Genomic DNA, 15109 nt, shown 5'->3' on the forward strand with positions numbered 1-15109 from the left:
AAGTAAATCATTGGACAAGGTGAAGATTGGGGTTCAAATGTGTACAACAAAAGTCAAACCACCATAAAAGGGGAAGTAAATCAAATAAGTTTACTTTGCAAGTTATTTTCTCAAAATTTCAGAACAGCTGGCTAACCCATGTGACTTTTTAGTGACGAATTGAACACTCTACCATAGAGGCTTGATTGGTGGAGTGCTGCACTGACGGTTCTCTTGCAAAGTTCACATTTCCACAAAAGAACACCATTTATAGACCAGCGGGTTCTTAGTTACCCGTCTGACAGGTAACCGTCATCTCTGGTTACTCAGTTTGTCTGGGAGTTTGGAACTAGGAAGACGATTGTCAGTAGTTCCGAATTTCTTCCATTTCAGAAGGATCGAGGCTATCATGCTCTGAAAGCATTTTCAATGCTGCAGAAATGGTATTGTGCTCTCTCTCTCACAGGTTTCACAACAATCTCTGGAGACTTGAAAATAGCTGTTCACTGACACTCCCCATCCAACCTGGCTGAGCTGCCAAGAAGAACGGTCCTTAACAATTATTAAATCCCATTAACAATAAAGAGAATTTAATGTTTGTTTAGACACCATTTGTTTTAAAAACCTTCTATATGCATAGTCCCAAATCTTTTAAAGGCATCCTCTGCTTTGTCTTTTGCATTTTAAGTGGTAGACGCCATATTCATTACCTTTACCTCTAATTTGTATATTTGTCACACAATCAATAGCTAGGGTACATTCGTAAGCACATAGAGCAGGTCAATGAGAGAGACAGGTCGTGCAACATTGTGTAGTCTGGTTGACACTGACTGTACAGTGTACACATCATACTGTATGTGCTGTCGAATAGACCAGTGTTGTACAAAATCACAACCCATTTAAACCGCAACCTATCTGTGCATAATATAATGCTAATTTATAAAGCATTCATGAAAACCTTGCATTTTAATAAACAATGTGGAAAATACAACTATTTGCTGCCAAGCTGTGAAAATAATTTCATATCATAGTACAGGGCATACATAAATGGTATTAACTTATTAAGGCAGTGAAGTAGTTTGTAATAGTGGACCCTTTCATAGTTTCATGCTAATGTACTTGTTGGCAACTTCTGCTCAACTACTACTATTGAAGATGTTACAGTGGGATATGGATGATCATCAGAAAGATGAGATGGTTAAGTACCCATAGTTGAACCTTGAATAATCGTCGAATTTTGGGAGAAAATGCGCAGGTGTAAAAATACTGTATATATAATGTGGTATGACTACCAATAATTTATAATGACAATTCAACCAAGGCAGTTTAATGCTGACCGTCGTTGATACACAGCTGTGTATCCTACATTGAGTGCATGGGCAGAAGCCAAAACACATTCTATTCCACATTCATAACAAGATCGAAACCCACCCAAAATCCCCACGAATCGAGCAACGTGATTATGTCCGGGGTGAATGTACATTAAATAGGACTTAACGCCAGACAAACAAAACAGCATGAAGGATTTTGGTGGACAAATAAACTACTGCAGAGTTTAGCTGACTTTGGACAGGTGGGCAACTATAAACAATAGCAGTGAGCCATTATATGTAGTCAAAACTAAGCGCTATAACCATATCAATATCGTTCATCACTGCCGTTGTGTCGGTGATGGTGTGGACTCTGCCATCCACTTGAGTTAGAATGATTAAACAATATATTTATAGTTATGCTTGGTGTGGACAGCCCTTTACACAATCTGGGGTGGTTCTACTTGTTATTTCATGTGGGGTGGTTCTACTTGTTATTTCATGTCAAGACATGATACATTTTTGTAAGCTTGTTCTTGACAATTGTATGCGAGTGCCCCCTTGTGGATATAATGGTAGTTCTGACATAAATGCAAACTAGACCTGTGCCTGTCAGGCACCGGTCTACTTGGGAACGATGCAAGTTGGGAACAATGACAATCGGGAATGCATACCCCACCCTAGTATGAAATACCCGTTATATGCGTTGTCATAGCACCCGTTTTAACTGGCTTTACAATGTACTTCACATTCACCCATTCTCACACCAATGGTGGAGGAAACCATGCAAGGCACCAAGCTAGAGGGCAGCACGGGTCCATCCGGAACCAAATACCCGAGAACCGAACCGAGAACCGAGCCGGTTCGGGCCCAAAATATTGACTTGTCCCTCGGACAGGGTCGGATCCATTCCAAATTGCCGCGGGTCTGGGTCAGATCGTCTGAAATGCAGTTACCCGAAATTACCCGTGACGATCCGAGCTTTATATATTAAACCCTTCAACTTCAAAAAAAAAAAAGGTGTGACAGTTTTGTTGTGATTGTCAACAGCTCTGGTAAGAATGTTGGTGCGCTAAAATGCACTAATATTAGCCTATTGAAGTTTGCAACCCTGGGGACAGTGCAGCGTGTCACTCATAGAGAGCAGTCTCAGGTCATGTTGAAGCATATAATATTGCAGAGAACACACTATGGGTCCGGATATATATCGGATCGGCTGCGTTTTGGTCGGACCGGTTCCAAACAGTCAAATCCTTCTCGGCTCCGGTTCGGACCGGATCCAAAACCTTCTGGGCTGTTTCCGGGCGGGTGTGGCCAATTAGAATGTTTCTCGGATCCGTGGTCCAATTTTATGGACCCGTGCTGCCCTCTACACCAAGCTGCTCATCGGGAGCAGTTACAGGTTCAGTGTCTTGCTCAAGGACACTTAGCCAGGAATCAAAAATAGAACGTTCGGATTCCAAGACAGCCACTCTACCTCCTGAGCCACTGCCGCCCCATGCAATAGAATTATTAAGTTATCATACAATGTAATCGAATGTTGGCCAGTTCCAAAGTAATTTATGAGTTCAGTTGACAGGATATACTTACCAACGTGTATGGAAACACACATTCCCATTCCAATTCTAAACATAGCCATTGAGATCTGATGAAGTGATCCACAGGCATTGTAGGACCCATGGAGAGGGCCATCTGTAGAGTGTCTCTGAGCCAGAGTCATCAAGCTTTGATTATCATTAGTCTGGTGTTCGTTTTAACCACTTTAGCGAGACAGAAACTCTATGAGAGTTATTGTTAGGACAGTTTAATGTTGGGATGATGGTACCATTTTCCATGAACCTCCCCACAGACGGAAGCATTTTCAGATTAAGTTGTTTACTGAAATGGAATAATGACAGGCTTTCTTATTTAAATCATGTGAGGAAAAGAGGGGGAGTGGGCTAACGCTACCCACACTAATCTGATATATTGGTCTTTTGAAGATAAGCCCCCTCTTTGTAGTGTGTGCCTTCAGAGATATATATATATTCTTTCCTTTCTCCCCCCCAGTGAAGCAATTTGCTTGGCTGAAAAATAAGCAGTCAGAAAAGCACAACACAGCAGTGACAGCACAGGACAGTATATACAGTATAAAGATGCATATTAAGATCAGTACCTCAGGTGACGCAAAGCCTAAATATTCCCAGTCCCATGTTCCGCCAGCGAAACTGAAAGTTAAGAGAATAGAGACAACATTATGAATGTGCAAACAAATTGAAACAATGTGACACGATTACTTTCCACTCCCAAATGTCTATCCACACTTTTCCTGGGCTGTGTGTGCTCCAGTTCCTGTCGATTTGATCCAATGAAAGCCAATGAAACTGGTCAGATGACCAATGATATCCAATGAAATCAACAGGAACTGGAGCACACACAGCCCAGGAAAAGTGTGGATAGGCTCTATGCAGGAACCTGTACAGAACCAACAGCAGTGTCACGAACCTGCGTCTGGGGGCTTCTGGAGAGTCATTGGGTGCAACCCCTCTGGCAACTGAAGCCAGGAACTCCTGTCTCTTCTGCTGAACTAAACATGCTGCACGGATTATCTTATGGCGCGGTGTGCGTAGGTATGGCCGATTTACCTTCTGTGCAAGGTCCTCAGTCACCATCTCCAAGTCCGTCTATTGACAAAAAACAGTCAAATTAAATGTCTGGATAACTGGTTTGCTGATGAATTAATTAAGTGATGAGTGGTTGATGTTAACTATGGAATCGTGTGTGTGTTGGTTGGGGTCAGAGAGCATGTGACATCATCAGGGATGGACAACGTGACATCAGGGATGGAGCACATGACATCAAGTGACATCATCAGGGATGGAGCACATGACATCACGAGATCCCTGATGTCATCAATATTAAGCCCATATATGGAGAGCCCTGATGTCATCAATATTGGCCAGCAACTCTACATCTGACCTCAAACCCTTAGATCTCCATATTGATCCTTCCCCATCCATTCTTCCTCTTGGATGTCTCCCTTTTGACCGATACCTGTCCATTCAAACTCTAGATGGGCTTGCCCCAAAGTTAATAGTGCAGCCTTGCTCGGCAGCCGGCGCAACAGGCCCGAAAATTAAGATCTTACCCCCCATGCAAAAGCACCAGCGCTCGCCCAGCAGTCTGCTGTCACCCAGGCGGATATGTTGATCTGACCCCCCATTCCAAAGCGCCAGCGCTCGCCCAGCAGTCTGCTGTCACCCAGGCGGATGAAGGGCGAGGTCGCGTCTTACTGGTAGTTAATATTGAAATTATCTTGTCCAAAAAGGTAATTCAGAGTTTCTCAGTTAGGCAGTAAATTCTATAATTACAAACCCTTGACTTTATTAATTTCTAAACCAAACGCATCTACATAACACATAAGACAGCAGCAGCATAAATTAAGTGTTAATGCTGGCTGCTATAAAAATCCAATATATTTCATTAAAAGCTGGCATTTCTTTAGCTGGCATATATTTGGGTCACAATGGGAAAATTGGCAAGGACAATACTTTGGTCCCTTATCTAAAGATTCATACAGGACTGCCTGCTGTGAATTCTTTACATCTTTGTATCTGGGAGCAGGTCCAGCACCTGCATAAGCTCGTAGATCTCTTTCTTTGTGCTTTTAGGTTCCAGAAAGAACCCATAAGGATAAGAGCACTTGAGGATGCGACGAGTCTTCAGCAACTCTAGGACAGCATCTTCGATGAATGTAGTGTCAGGTGGGCCTCCTTCCCCTGACAAAGAAAAGAGAGGAAATGCAGAGGAATGAGGAGGTTAACAGAAAGAAACAGATCTGTTGAATTACACACATTAAAGCCTATTCCACTGTCCTCCACCCCCACATACGTGATTAAAATAAAGCCCTGTGCCAACCTCCAGAGGTTTCACATCTTAATAGATCAGTGTAAAGGGATGAGCAGGCAGCTGCATGGTGAAACATCACTTAGTATATCAAAGAAAGGGTCTACAGTGTTAAATTCATCATGCATCCTGTTCTTTTAGATTATATCACAAAAGTCTAGCCTAAGGGAAGATCATCTAGTGACTGATCTGGCCAGTGCTATACTATGAGTTTCATAGTAAATACCCAGGTATTTATATATATATATATATATATATATATATATATATATATATATATATATATATATATACACACACACACACACACGTTGACTCTTTGATTGGATCATCAGGTCATGCAAATATCTTCTCTATACATTTTCAATATGGGAATGCAAATACATATAGTTACATCTTAAAATAATTATGCAAATAATCTCTGTATGTCCATCTGTTCATGGATCTCGAGAAACACCGACTTCAAATTTGGTGAGCGAGTCACCGACGACCTGAGGGAGTTGAAAATCCTGCCAGATTTAAAGTAAAGATTTCAAAAATAAATGTGTTGCTATATAAGCAACAGCTAATGTTTCAAAAAGGAGTATCCGGATTGAAAGGTATAACAACGAATAGGGGTTCCCGGTCTAAATGGGTTAAGATATTTACCACTAGTGTTAGCTAGTGTGATTTTCCAGTTTTAAGGAGATATAATCAGAAATATCAGAATGTCTTTAAAGATGGAGTGCCACAATTTTTGTATTTTTCCAGTTTTTTCATGTGTCTATGAGGTGACAGTACTTAATTAGACAGACTGGAGTTGTTTTTATGTGCAATTGTGTATTGACTTTGTATTTAGGGTTTCTTCCTGGAGGCTGAACCCTTGACAGTCAAACGGGCCAATGAAGTAAACAGTAATATAGTGACACCACACTATCAGCCCCTCCCCTACCCCCTCCCCCTTTATCATACAACTACAGCTGTGGGTGTGGCTTCAGTTCAGGTGGATCACCACCCATCACCACCCACCAGGCAAACTTAATGAACTGGTGGGCATGTCCACATAAAAGCATGATTTTAACAAATACTGTACACTTTTTGGAAAAAGTTCTTCCCCCTTATATTGTAATAATACCTGTTGATCATGTTTTAGGGTGGAAAAAAATGGTGGCACTCCATCTTTAATGTATTATTGAACTCCATCAGTGCAAAGCCTGGTAACAAACATGTTACAATATGGACAGTTTTAAGGGGTTGTTGGGTGGCTGGCTCTGTTATGAACACAAAGATTGACACTCACTTCGACTCAGGGCCCGGCTCAGCTGTTCCATCTTCTCTTTGGCTGTTCTCAATAGGCGCTGTTCCAGCTGGTACGAGGATGACAATTGATGTTTTATTTGTATTGTTCATGAAAGAAAGAGATTATATCCTAGAGTGCATTGCCATCTTATGTCTAAAATAATTCTTAAACTATCTTCAGTGGAACCATCAATATCAGTGATTGTGATGTATAATCTTTTTTTAAATATCAAGCAAACTTTCCAGGATTACTATTTAAGCCATAATCACACGGCACCAACATGAAGGCACAAGCTGAAGCAGGAACACAATGTCCAGGTTGTAATGTGTTCCCGTAATAAGCAGCAGAGCCTCCTTGTTAGTAGACTATTTAAAGCAGTCATCGTGGTCCCCGTTTACCTGATAGCTGTGCTCATGGTTCTTGAAGCGGGTGTAGTAGTGCATAAATCGGTCGAGCTCCTGAAAGCTCTTGTGCTTCTTATCCGCCTGCGACAGAAACAGGACAACCAGGCGAGTCCATAAGTGTACATACAGTATCTATGACATGTTTACTAATGGATCTAACCTACATATCTTTGATTTGTCTTTTGACCTGTTTCTTTTCTGTGCTTTTCTCCCTCTGTCCAACCGCCTTTCCTGAAAACTATGAATGATGGAGCTTGCACGAAAAATAATAACACCCCACAGAGAAAAGGGCAGGTAGGTACTTTTGGTTGAGAGCGGACAAAGAAATACACTGGGCTGCCACAGGTAAAATCGCCACTTATAATTCAGAGGCATGCTGAACTTCTGTTCACATTCAACACACAGTATGTGGAACGAACGGATTATGGATGGCTCGGTGGCTCTGTGGTGAACAGTGATTACACCACACCACCCTGTGTACGTTAGGTGAATGAAATCATAGTATAGGCTGACTGGGGTGCATACTTAGTTTAGACTAGTCTTGGTTAGACATAAGGTTGATGAGAGGTGCGTTAAGATGACCGGATTAAGGTTGGTGAGGGGTGCGTTAAAACGACCGGATTAAGGTTGGCGAGGGGTGCGTTAAGGGTTGGGAGAGGGTTAAGGTTAGGTTTAGGTTTAGGTGTGCTGCCTGTAAACGTTGAAAACTACAAGATGGGTCAAATCATGGCCAGCTAACATTTAGTGCACCGAGATGTAAGCATCATTTAATCATGTAAGCAGCAGTTAATAAAATGAATGTGTGTTAGATTTAGGTGTGCCAATGTGCAAACAGGCAATATTGTCGATGCTTGCATGTTGGCACACCAATATCTAACACACCCATTATTGAATGTATGCATTAGCTGTAGCTGTGTTGCTTACATCAGTGTACTAAATGTCAGCCTGCCATGTTTTACTCTTCTGTAGTTTTTAACCTCTACAGCAAAATAAATTATAAAACTGGCCAAGGGTTTCATTCCCTTTAAGTAACATTATATTAAAAGAAAATACTTCAACGTGGTAAAAACATGCTTCTTAATTATTCAAATAATCTAAAAAGTGATCAACAGAACAATCAACAAAGAAGAGAATCGATAGTTGCAGCAATCCTAGTATACATTATTATATAAAATATATAACATTCAGTCTCATTATACTGTTCTACTCTTAACTTAATAACGTTGTACCACAAAAACTATCATTTCTATAGAATGTGTGTGTGTGTGTGTGTGTGTGTGTGTGTGTGTGTGTGCGTGTGCGCTTACCTCCACAGTCATCTCTTTGGACTGCTCTTCCACTTGCTGGATGACTTCATAGCGGGTGCAGCGGTAGTAGCCTCCTGTCGAGGAACTGTGCTTCTTCCACTCCTCCAGACAAATCCAGCAGAAGTCATACTTGCACTACGAGGAACAGGGATATTACACAGCACGTCTGAATGAGATGGCATTGGTCAGCAGTGGAACTGAAAACACCCCATATATCCAACTTAGTAGAGATGGCCAGGCAGCCTAATGAAAACTCAACATGGGTGCAGCCATAAGATTTGAATATCCAATAAGGAACAAAGTTAACATGTATTATTACTGTCACAGAGACAACAGGGGAGCACATTGTAATACATATATACATACAGGGCTGCACATAAGCGGTGCGCCAGTGCGCATGCGTCGTCAAAATTCAAAATGCGCTGTCAATCAAGCGCCGGGAAGCGCTTCTGCGAACCAACAGCTGGGGCCGCCTAGAATGATAATTATAGCCAGAATACCCACTAGTAAATTCTGTGGCGAGAGCATTTCCCACCGACTGCCACTCAAAGTGGCTACTGGCCAATCACAGCACGTCTTGCGAGAGCGCACTGGCCATTGTGGCCAATCACAGCGCGTCCTTACTCAAACGAGGGAGGATTCCAAATCCATGCATTGCATGCTGCTTGCTACTGGGATGAGGAGGACAGGAGTTTAATACGGAGACACATTATTCTTACAGTATTACAGCCAAACTCTCGTCAAAATGTCCAAGAAGCAAGCGCCATTAAGTAACTATTTTGGTGTTCCAGCACCACCACCTCCAAAGAGACGCCAAACGGAACCACCACCTGAATCGCACAGAAAACGTGTGTTTGCGGAAAAGTAGCCTCGATACCCAGGCTTTCATTTCGTCTGCGCGAAAGATGAAAGCCTGGAAAAAGCCGTGGGCTGAACCAGTCTAAAAGTGGGAGTCAACCCTTCCGGGTGGGCGTCGCTCTAAATGATGTGACGTAGCGCTGCACTAGGGGGGAGAGGAGGGGCCGGGGGTGACGGACAGATCGATGAGATCCAATCAGGGTGCGCGCATTTCTGAGGCGCGACCCGCCCCTCTAGACCAGAAATGTCTCTGCTTAGGTCAGGCTAGCGGAAAAGTGGTTGGATGATGTCGGCTGGCTCCAAACTAATGCTGAGCGCAGCGAGATGTGGTGCAAAATATGTCGTGAGCATCCCAATCTGGCCGATAAAAACTGCACCTTTTATACAGGGACAAAGAATTTCAGTCATCCAGCTTTTATCGTAAAGTAGGGTAGTGTACATTATTTATTTTGCACCGAGGAGCCATGTGTGTCTGACTGTTGACTCTGTGTTGACTGTGTACATCGCCTCAGCTAAAAACAAAAGGGAAGGCTGACGTATGCTTCGCCGTACGACGTGTCGTATGTTAATTAATAGCTGATCTGCAAGCTCACAACGTGTCGCCTCCGCAACACGTTGTGAGCTAGTAGATCGGCTATTTAAATAACAAAAAATAAAAAGTATCTAAATATTGCTCATATTATCCTTAGGAAGTATTAATACGTTTGTATTAGAATATGCATTTAGGGATAATGGGATGAATCTAGAGTTGCAATACTCTCCATTGACTTCCCAGTCCCCACTTATCCAACCACCGGTACGCAGACCGGGACATGTACCACCAGACTGTGAGAAGGCGGCCAGGAATTCCAAGTTCATGGATTTGTACAAATGAGCACAGGCAACGTTGAGTCTATAACCTTGCACCACCACGAGGATTTAAAGCAGAGAAACGTAAAATCTGTCACAATCCAAGAATTCGTCAGTCACATCACAGCCAAATCCTTGGTATCTTTATAACCAGCTTTGAGCATAATGTGGCGTTCTACGTCGGTGCTACATCTGTGTTGCATAGCAGAGCAGTGTCATATCACTGTCGAATCCTTGATATCTTTATCGTAGCCTTGTAGGTGTGTTTATCAGCAGCGTCAGTCAAAATGAGCTGTATTTTGTCACGCTTGCGCTGACACTAAACATGATTATTTTTTCATGTCATCTGTTTTGGTGCGATTGATGCGCGACGCACTGCACCGGTAACTTCTTATTTATACTGATGATAGGCACACAAAGTTTCATGGTGTTACATGAATGTATTCATAAGTTATTTGTTTTTGTGAGAAGCCATGCCTACCACCAAACCTCCCTTTGGCCAATTTGTGCAAACTGCAAAGACATCAATACTTCCATGTAGTATTGGACATATTGGATATCCTGCTGACAGACAGAAGACATAAATGCAGTCCAACTCCATTGGCAAAGTAACAAAGGCTAAGACATGAAGGACAATTCATAGTCCAGATGTAGAATACACGGACCGGACTACATTGGGATCTGTGTGGACTAAAACAATGCAATAGCGGACGTCAGCATACTTTCACCTAGGTATGTATGTGCAAATCTCAATTGTTGTGACAGCACATACAGTACATGCTGTAGCATTCTCGTACCATCAGCGTCATGGACCATGAAACTGTTCCACATAATGCACTATCGCAGTGTCAAGCTGTTTCAGCTGTTCCGTCTTTAGATTATAAACGACAGTTTCTCAAAAAAACAAACATAATAATACATTTCTAAAATGTTCAATGTAAATGTTCACCTATTATGCCCTAATCTCCCTATACTCACTTTGGTTAGGTTTATTCGTCTAAAGTTTAGGAAATGTATTACACCCATTATGATTGAAGAAAGGTGTGTGACAAGTAAGAACAGTGGTTTAGAACAGTGATTCTCACAAATAGCAGATATTGTACATCTGCTATTTTTGAAAATTCTTGAATAATTTAGATTCTTTTTTAGCAAAAATGTTTCTCTTCTGGGGGTCCGCAGCCATGGGATCGTTGGCACAAAAAACATTTGAGAACTATACTGATGTAGAAGGCATTTATAGAGTCAGCCTCAGGTTAAATTTAAGAGGTCACAGCCACAGGCTAATGTCTACTCACTACACATTGCCACAAGAAGGCTCCTCAGACTCAGCTAAAATCACCAAATCCCATTCCCACAGGCCATTGTAGAAAAACAAAACACTACAACCAACCACTCCAATCCGTGAGTGATATGAACTCTCCCTGAGACACAAAACACATCTCTGTGGATGACAAGGTAGACAGAGTACATAAACACAAAAGCCCTAACGGCCAAGACCGCCACTGTCCTGGAGACGCTGTGCTTACATGACACTTCAGAAAATCAATATGGTACAGCTGGAGGGCGGGAGGGACAGAACGGGAGTACGGGGGGGGGGGGGGGGGGAAGAGAGAGAGAGAGAGAGAGAGAGAGAGAGAGACAGAGAGAGAGAGACAGAGAGAGAGAGATATTGAGAGAGAGATATTGAGAGAGAGAGAGAGAGAGAGAGAGAGAGAGAGATACTGTATAGTGGGCCACACCAGAGGGAGGGTAATGGCAGCAAAGAGAAAGAGAGACATCCCATGGCAACAGCAAGGCGAGTGTTTCTAAGCAACTAGGGGAAAGCCATTTCTTACCAGGTAATAACAGGTCAAGAGGCTGGGCCCTGTATGGCCTCTCAACTTGTGAAACGTTGCTCTATTCCTCCCAAGCTAATCTCTGGTCAGTCTCTTTAGCTTGAACTAGGACAGCAGTGAGGCCGTCATAGGGACATAGATGAGCAGCCCAGCAGCTCAACTACACTGTGCTGTATTACACGCCTGCCCTCCAGCGATGGAGGAGCACAGACATCAATACGCTGGCAGTCTCTCCCTCTCTTTGCCATTGCCCTTCTGAATGTCGTTCTTCCTCATATCTTTCTATCTTTCCATCATCCTATATTTCTGACAGACTCCCTCCTTCTCATCAATCTCAGTCAATCTGACAGAGTCTGCTGACCGACTGGCAGACACTGTCTGAAATATTGAATGATTTATTGTTTCCCAACATACAATGTTATAGCCAGTTTGTTAAAGATTTTAAATGGTTTAAACTTCTAATGCTGTGTTTATAATAATAATAGTCTTTATTGTCTCACCTTCATACTCTGTTCCACAGAAAACACACAACAATATAACACAAGTAGTGCTAACAATGTTTTAGTAAAGCCTTTATGTTGGGTGAATCATCATTTCTGCCAGGAGTCAGGCATTCACTTCACCTGTGTAACTCCACAGCTAATTTGGGATATTACTGTTGTTTATCGTTACATTTCTTGTGACAGCAGGCCAATGATCTCCATTCTTGAGTATTTTTCAAACCCAGCATCAACAACAATGACATTGTTATTAATTTATAATCACAAGGTCCATTCCAGGCTATGGGATAAGTATCCAGCCAGGCTAGCCAATTACAATCACAGACATGAAAATTCATCAACATTTGATCAATACCAAACATTTAAAACCTTAACATACCCCAAAACCCCCAAAGTTACGAGAACCCTGTAACACCCGGATTCATTTCTACGTGCAAAAAAGAGATTTCAACCTTACTACTACTAGGACTTATCAGAGGAAATGTAAAAAGAAAAAAACAGTTGTGTAAATTTGTGCCTCTGTGGGGGGGTATTTATATGCAAATATCATGACCAATGGCATTGCAAGACTAAACAATTGAACATCAATGATGAGGTTTAGGTGAAAAAAGAACAGAAAAAAAATATATTAATTAAGTAATAAAAAGCATAGTTGGGGCAGGGTAATGTCCATTCATTTCAGTCCTAGGTGTCAGCTTTCAACCGTCAACTGTCTGATAGGCTAACTGAATACTAAGAGTTTACCAAATCAGAATCGACGACTCCCGAGTTGACTTGAATATAGAGCCTTTGGGAATCTAGTCAACTAAGTATAGGGTTTAAGACAAGTGTGGTTGTCCCATCAAAGTCAAAGGAGAAAAACCCGGAGTTTAGTTTTGAACAAAGCTCAGATGTGCAAACACATGAGGGTGAAAAAGGTGACAAGTTCCAATATCAAAGCCCTGTTAGGTACTATTATAGCTTTCTAATCTACCCTGGCAAATGTAACAGCCTATCAGAGTAAAGGGCTGTCCACACAAAGAATCATAACTAATTATGTAAGCACCCCCAGCGATGCACTATGATGTTCTGTAAACATGTGGAACGTGAGTGATGTGTTTAACGTGATGTGTTGAGCATTGCGCCCTATAAATTCGAATGGATTTATGTGTTGTCAGTCTATCATTCATCAAATCTCCCTGAAAGAGAAACTATATCAATCCAAACTACAATTGATTGAATCTACACACACTTTTGTACCATGAACCGATAAAACCACCCCAATTATACAGACATCTATATGTAAGCTACTGTATTCTGATGATAGATAAATCATCTGATTCTAAGATCTGAAAGTGTATTTCTAACAGTTCCAGAAATCCATAACAAGACTAGGAGACATCTGTCAATTTGTAAGATCGGTGATCGGTGAGTGTGTGTGTGTGTGTGTGTGTGTGTGTGTGTGTGTGTGTGTGTGTATAATAACATCCCAGCCTCCTTTACCTTAGCACACTGCATGTGGTTACAGCCTTCATTCTTCTGTATTGGGGACTTGCAGTTGGCACAAGGCTTGGCGTTGGAGAGCAACCACAGGCTGTTGGCTGCGTCCTCATAAGCTTCACTCACTCCAGCCACTTTAAGAGAAGCAGGGGGAGGGAAATGGAACAAATAAAAGCATGATGAGAATGGCTGTACCATAAACAGACTATTGCACAGAGTGGGAAGTTGTCCTGGCTGACTAATGTGTATTTGCTTTTAAGATTTTATAACGCTTCCCAAGGGCAAACTGGCAATTTGGGGGCCATCTTCATCACCCATGCGATTGCCTACAGTCCTAAGGCTTCTAAACATTGCATAATGTCATTGTGTGAGCTGTTCAGCTAAATTAATAATGTATCATCCACAAATTGTAATCAGCTTAACTTTAATATGTTTGTAATTACTGGCCAAATTAGGGTGAATGCCAAACAATTTAGCTCAGCATCAGTCATTGCACTTGATACACAGCCCACAAATCCAGGCATGTCGACGAAGATGCATCTCAATCTTTCATTACGACTTATGACTGACTGGCTGGCTAACTGAATGAATTGGGTCAGATAAGATTGAAGAAAGCTTTCCTAAAAACAATAGCACTGACAGATCAAGGGTACAGACAGTCCTAGGGCCAGATTCACAAGGCCGTTTACGCTCGTATTTGGATCAAACAGACATTTACGACCATTCCCACGTTCGGTGTGGAATTCACTATTTGAACTTGGCGGTGACTTTGGTTGTGCAGTCCGCTCATTTCCACGTCAGCTCGGTGGGTGATCAAGGCATGCGTATATGCATTTATAATGCTTTAGTCTTCATTTAATATTCAAATTAATAGTCCCCAAACCTCAAAAAGATGTCAACATATGCATACATACAAAATATGTGTCAACTATTTATTGCTTAGCTTATGTTATGCATAATGTAGACATGATGCAAATTCCACTGGTTTGTATTTGTATTCATTGTGTAGGCCGTCAGTTGCAGAGCTGAATAATTAGGTTGCTCAGCATGTTGACAGACTAGCCAAAGTTTCACGTAATAGACTATCATGCTTTATAATGTCGCTGCATGGCCACATATCCGCCTCCATTTGTGTCATGGTATTAATTTATAATAATGTAGGCTACATGTATATTGATCACATGAACGCCACACACAGAATAGTCTAATAAATCTTACCATTTGATGAGGAAACAGCTAGCTGGATGAAATCTAGCTTTTCCGATTTATAGAGCAATCCAAAAACGGATTAGCCCTCAGTAAATAAAGGCTAAACTCTGGTCCCATGAAATCTGTGTCCATGTCCATATTCCATTTGATTTCCAAATCCGATGTAGTGGGACAGTGGAGATTTCATTTCCAAATCTGAGGCGATGTAGTGGGAC

General features: G+C 41.9%; 1 protein-coding gene across 5 annotated transcripts in view; it reads right to left on the bottom strand.

Moving 5' to 3' along the window:
* The window catches only part of LOC310856255 (ankyrin repeat and IBR domain-containing protein 1-like), a 47179-nt gene that overhangs the window by 7461 nt on the left and 24609 nt on the right, over positions 1–15109 (bottom strand). For 4 of the 5 annotated variants that reach the window (XM_083761555.1, XM_083761552.1, XM_083761553.1 and 1 more), the window contains exons 11-17: positions 13689–13819; positions 8165–8299; positions 6852–6938; positions 6454–6520; positions 4902–5047; positions 3774–3952; positions 3445–3496 (exon numbers count right to left, since the gene is read on the bottom strand). In XM_083761555.1, the coding sequence (XP_083617681.1) occupies positions 3445–3496; positions 3774–3952; positions 4902–5047; positions 6454–6520; positions 6852–6938; positions 8165–8299; positions 13689–13819 (797 nt within the window). The remainder of the gene's footprint in view (positions 1–3444; positions 3497–3773; positions 3953–4901; positions 5048–6453; positions 6521–6851; positions 6939–8164; positions 8300–13688; positions 13820–15109) is intronic. The other variant, XM_083761556.1, reaches the window with a different exon arrangement.

Source organism: Protomyctophum parallelum (assembly GCF_964188405.1).
Source record: "Protomyctophum parallelum genome assembly, chromosome: 3".
Lineage (NCBI taxonomy): Eukaryota > Metazoa > Chordata > Actinopteri > Myctophiformes > Myctophidae > Protomyctophum > Protomyctophum parallelum.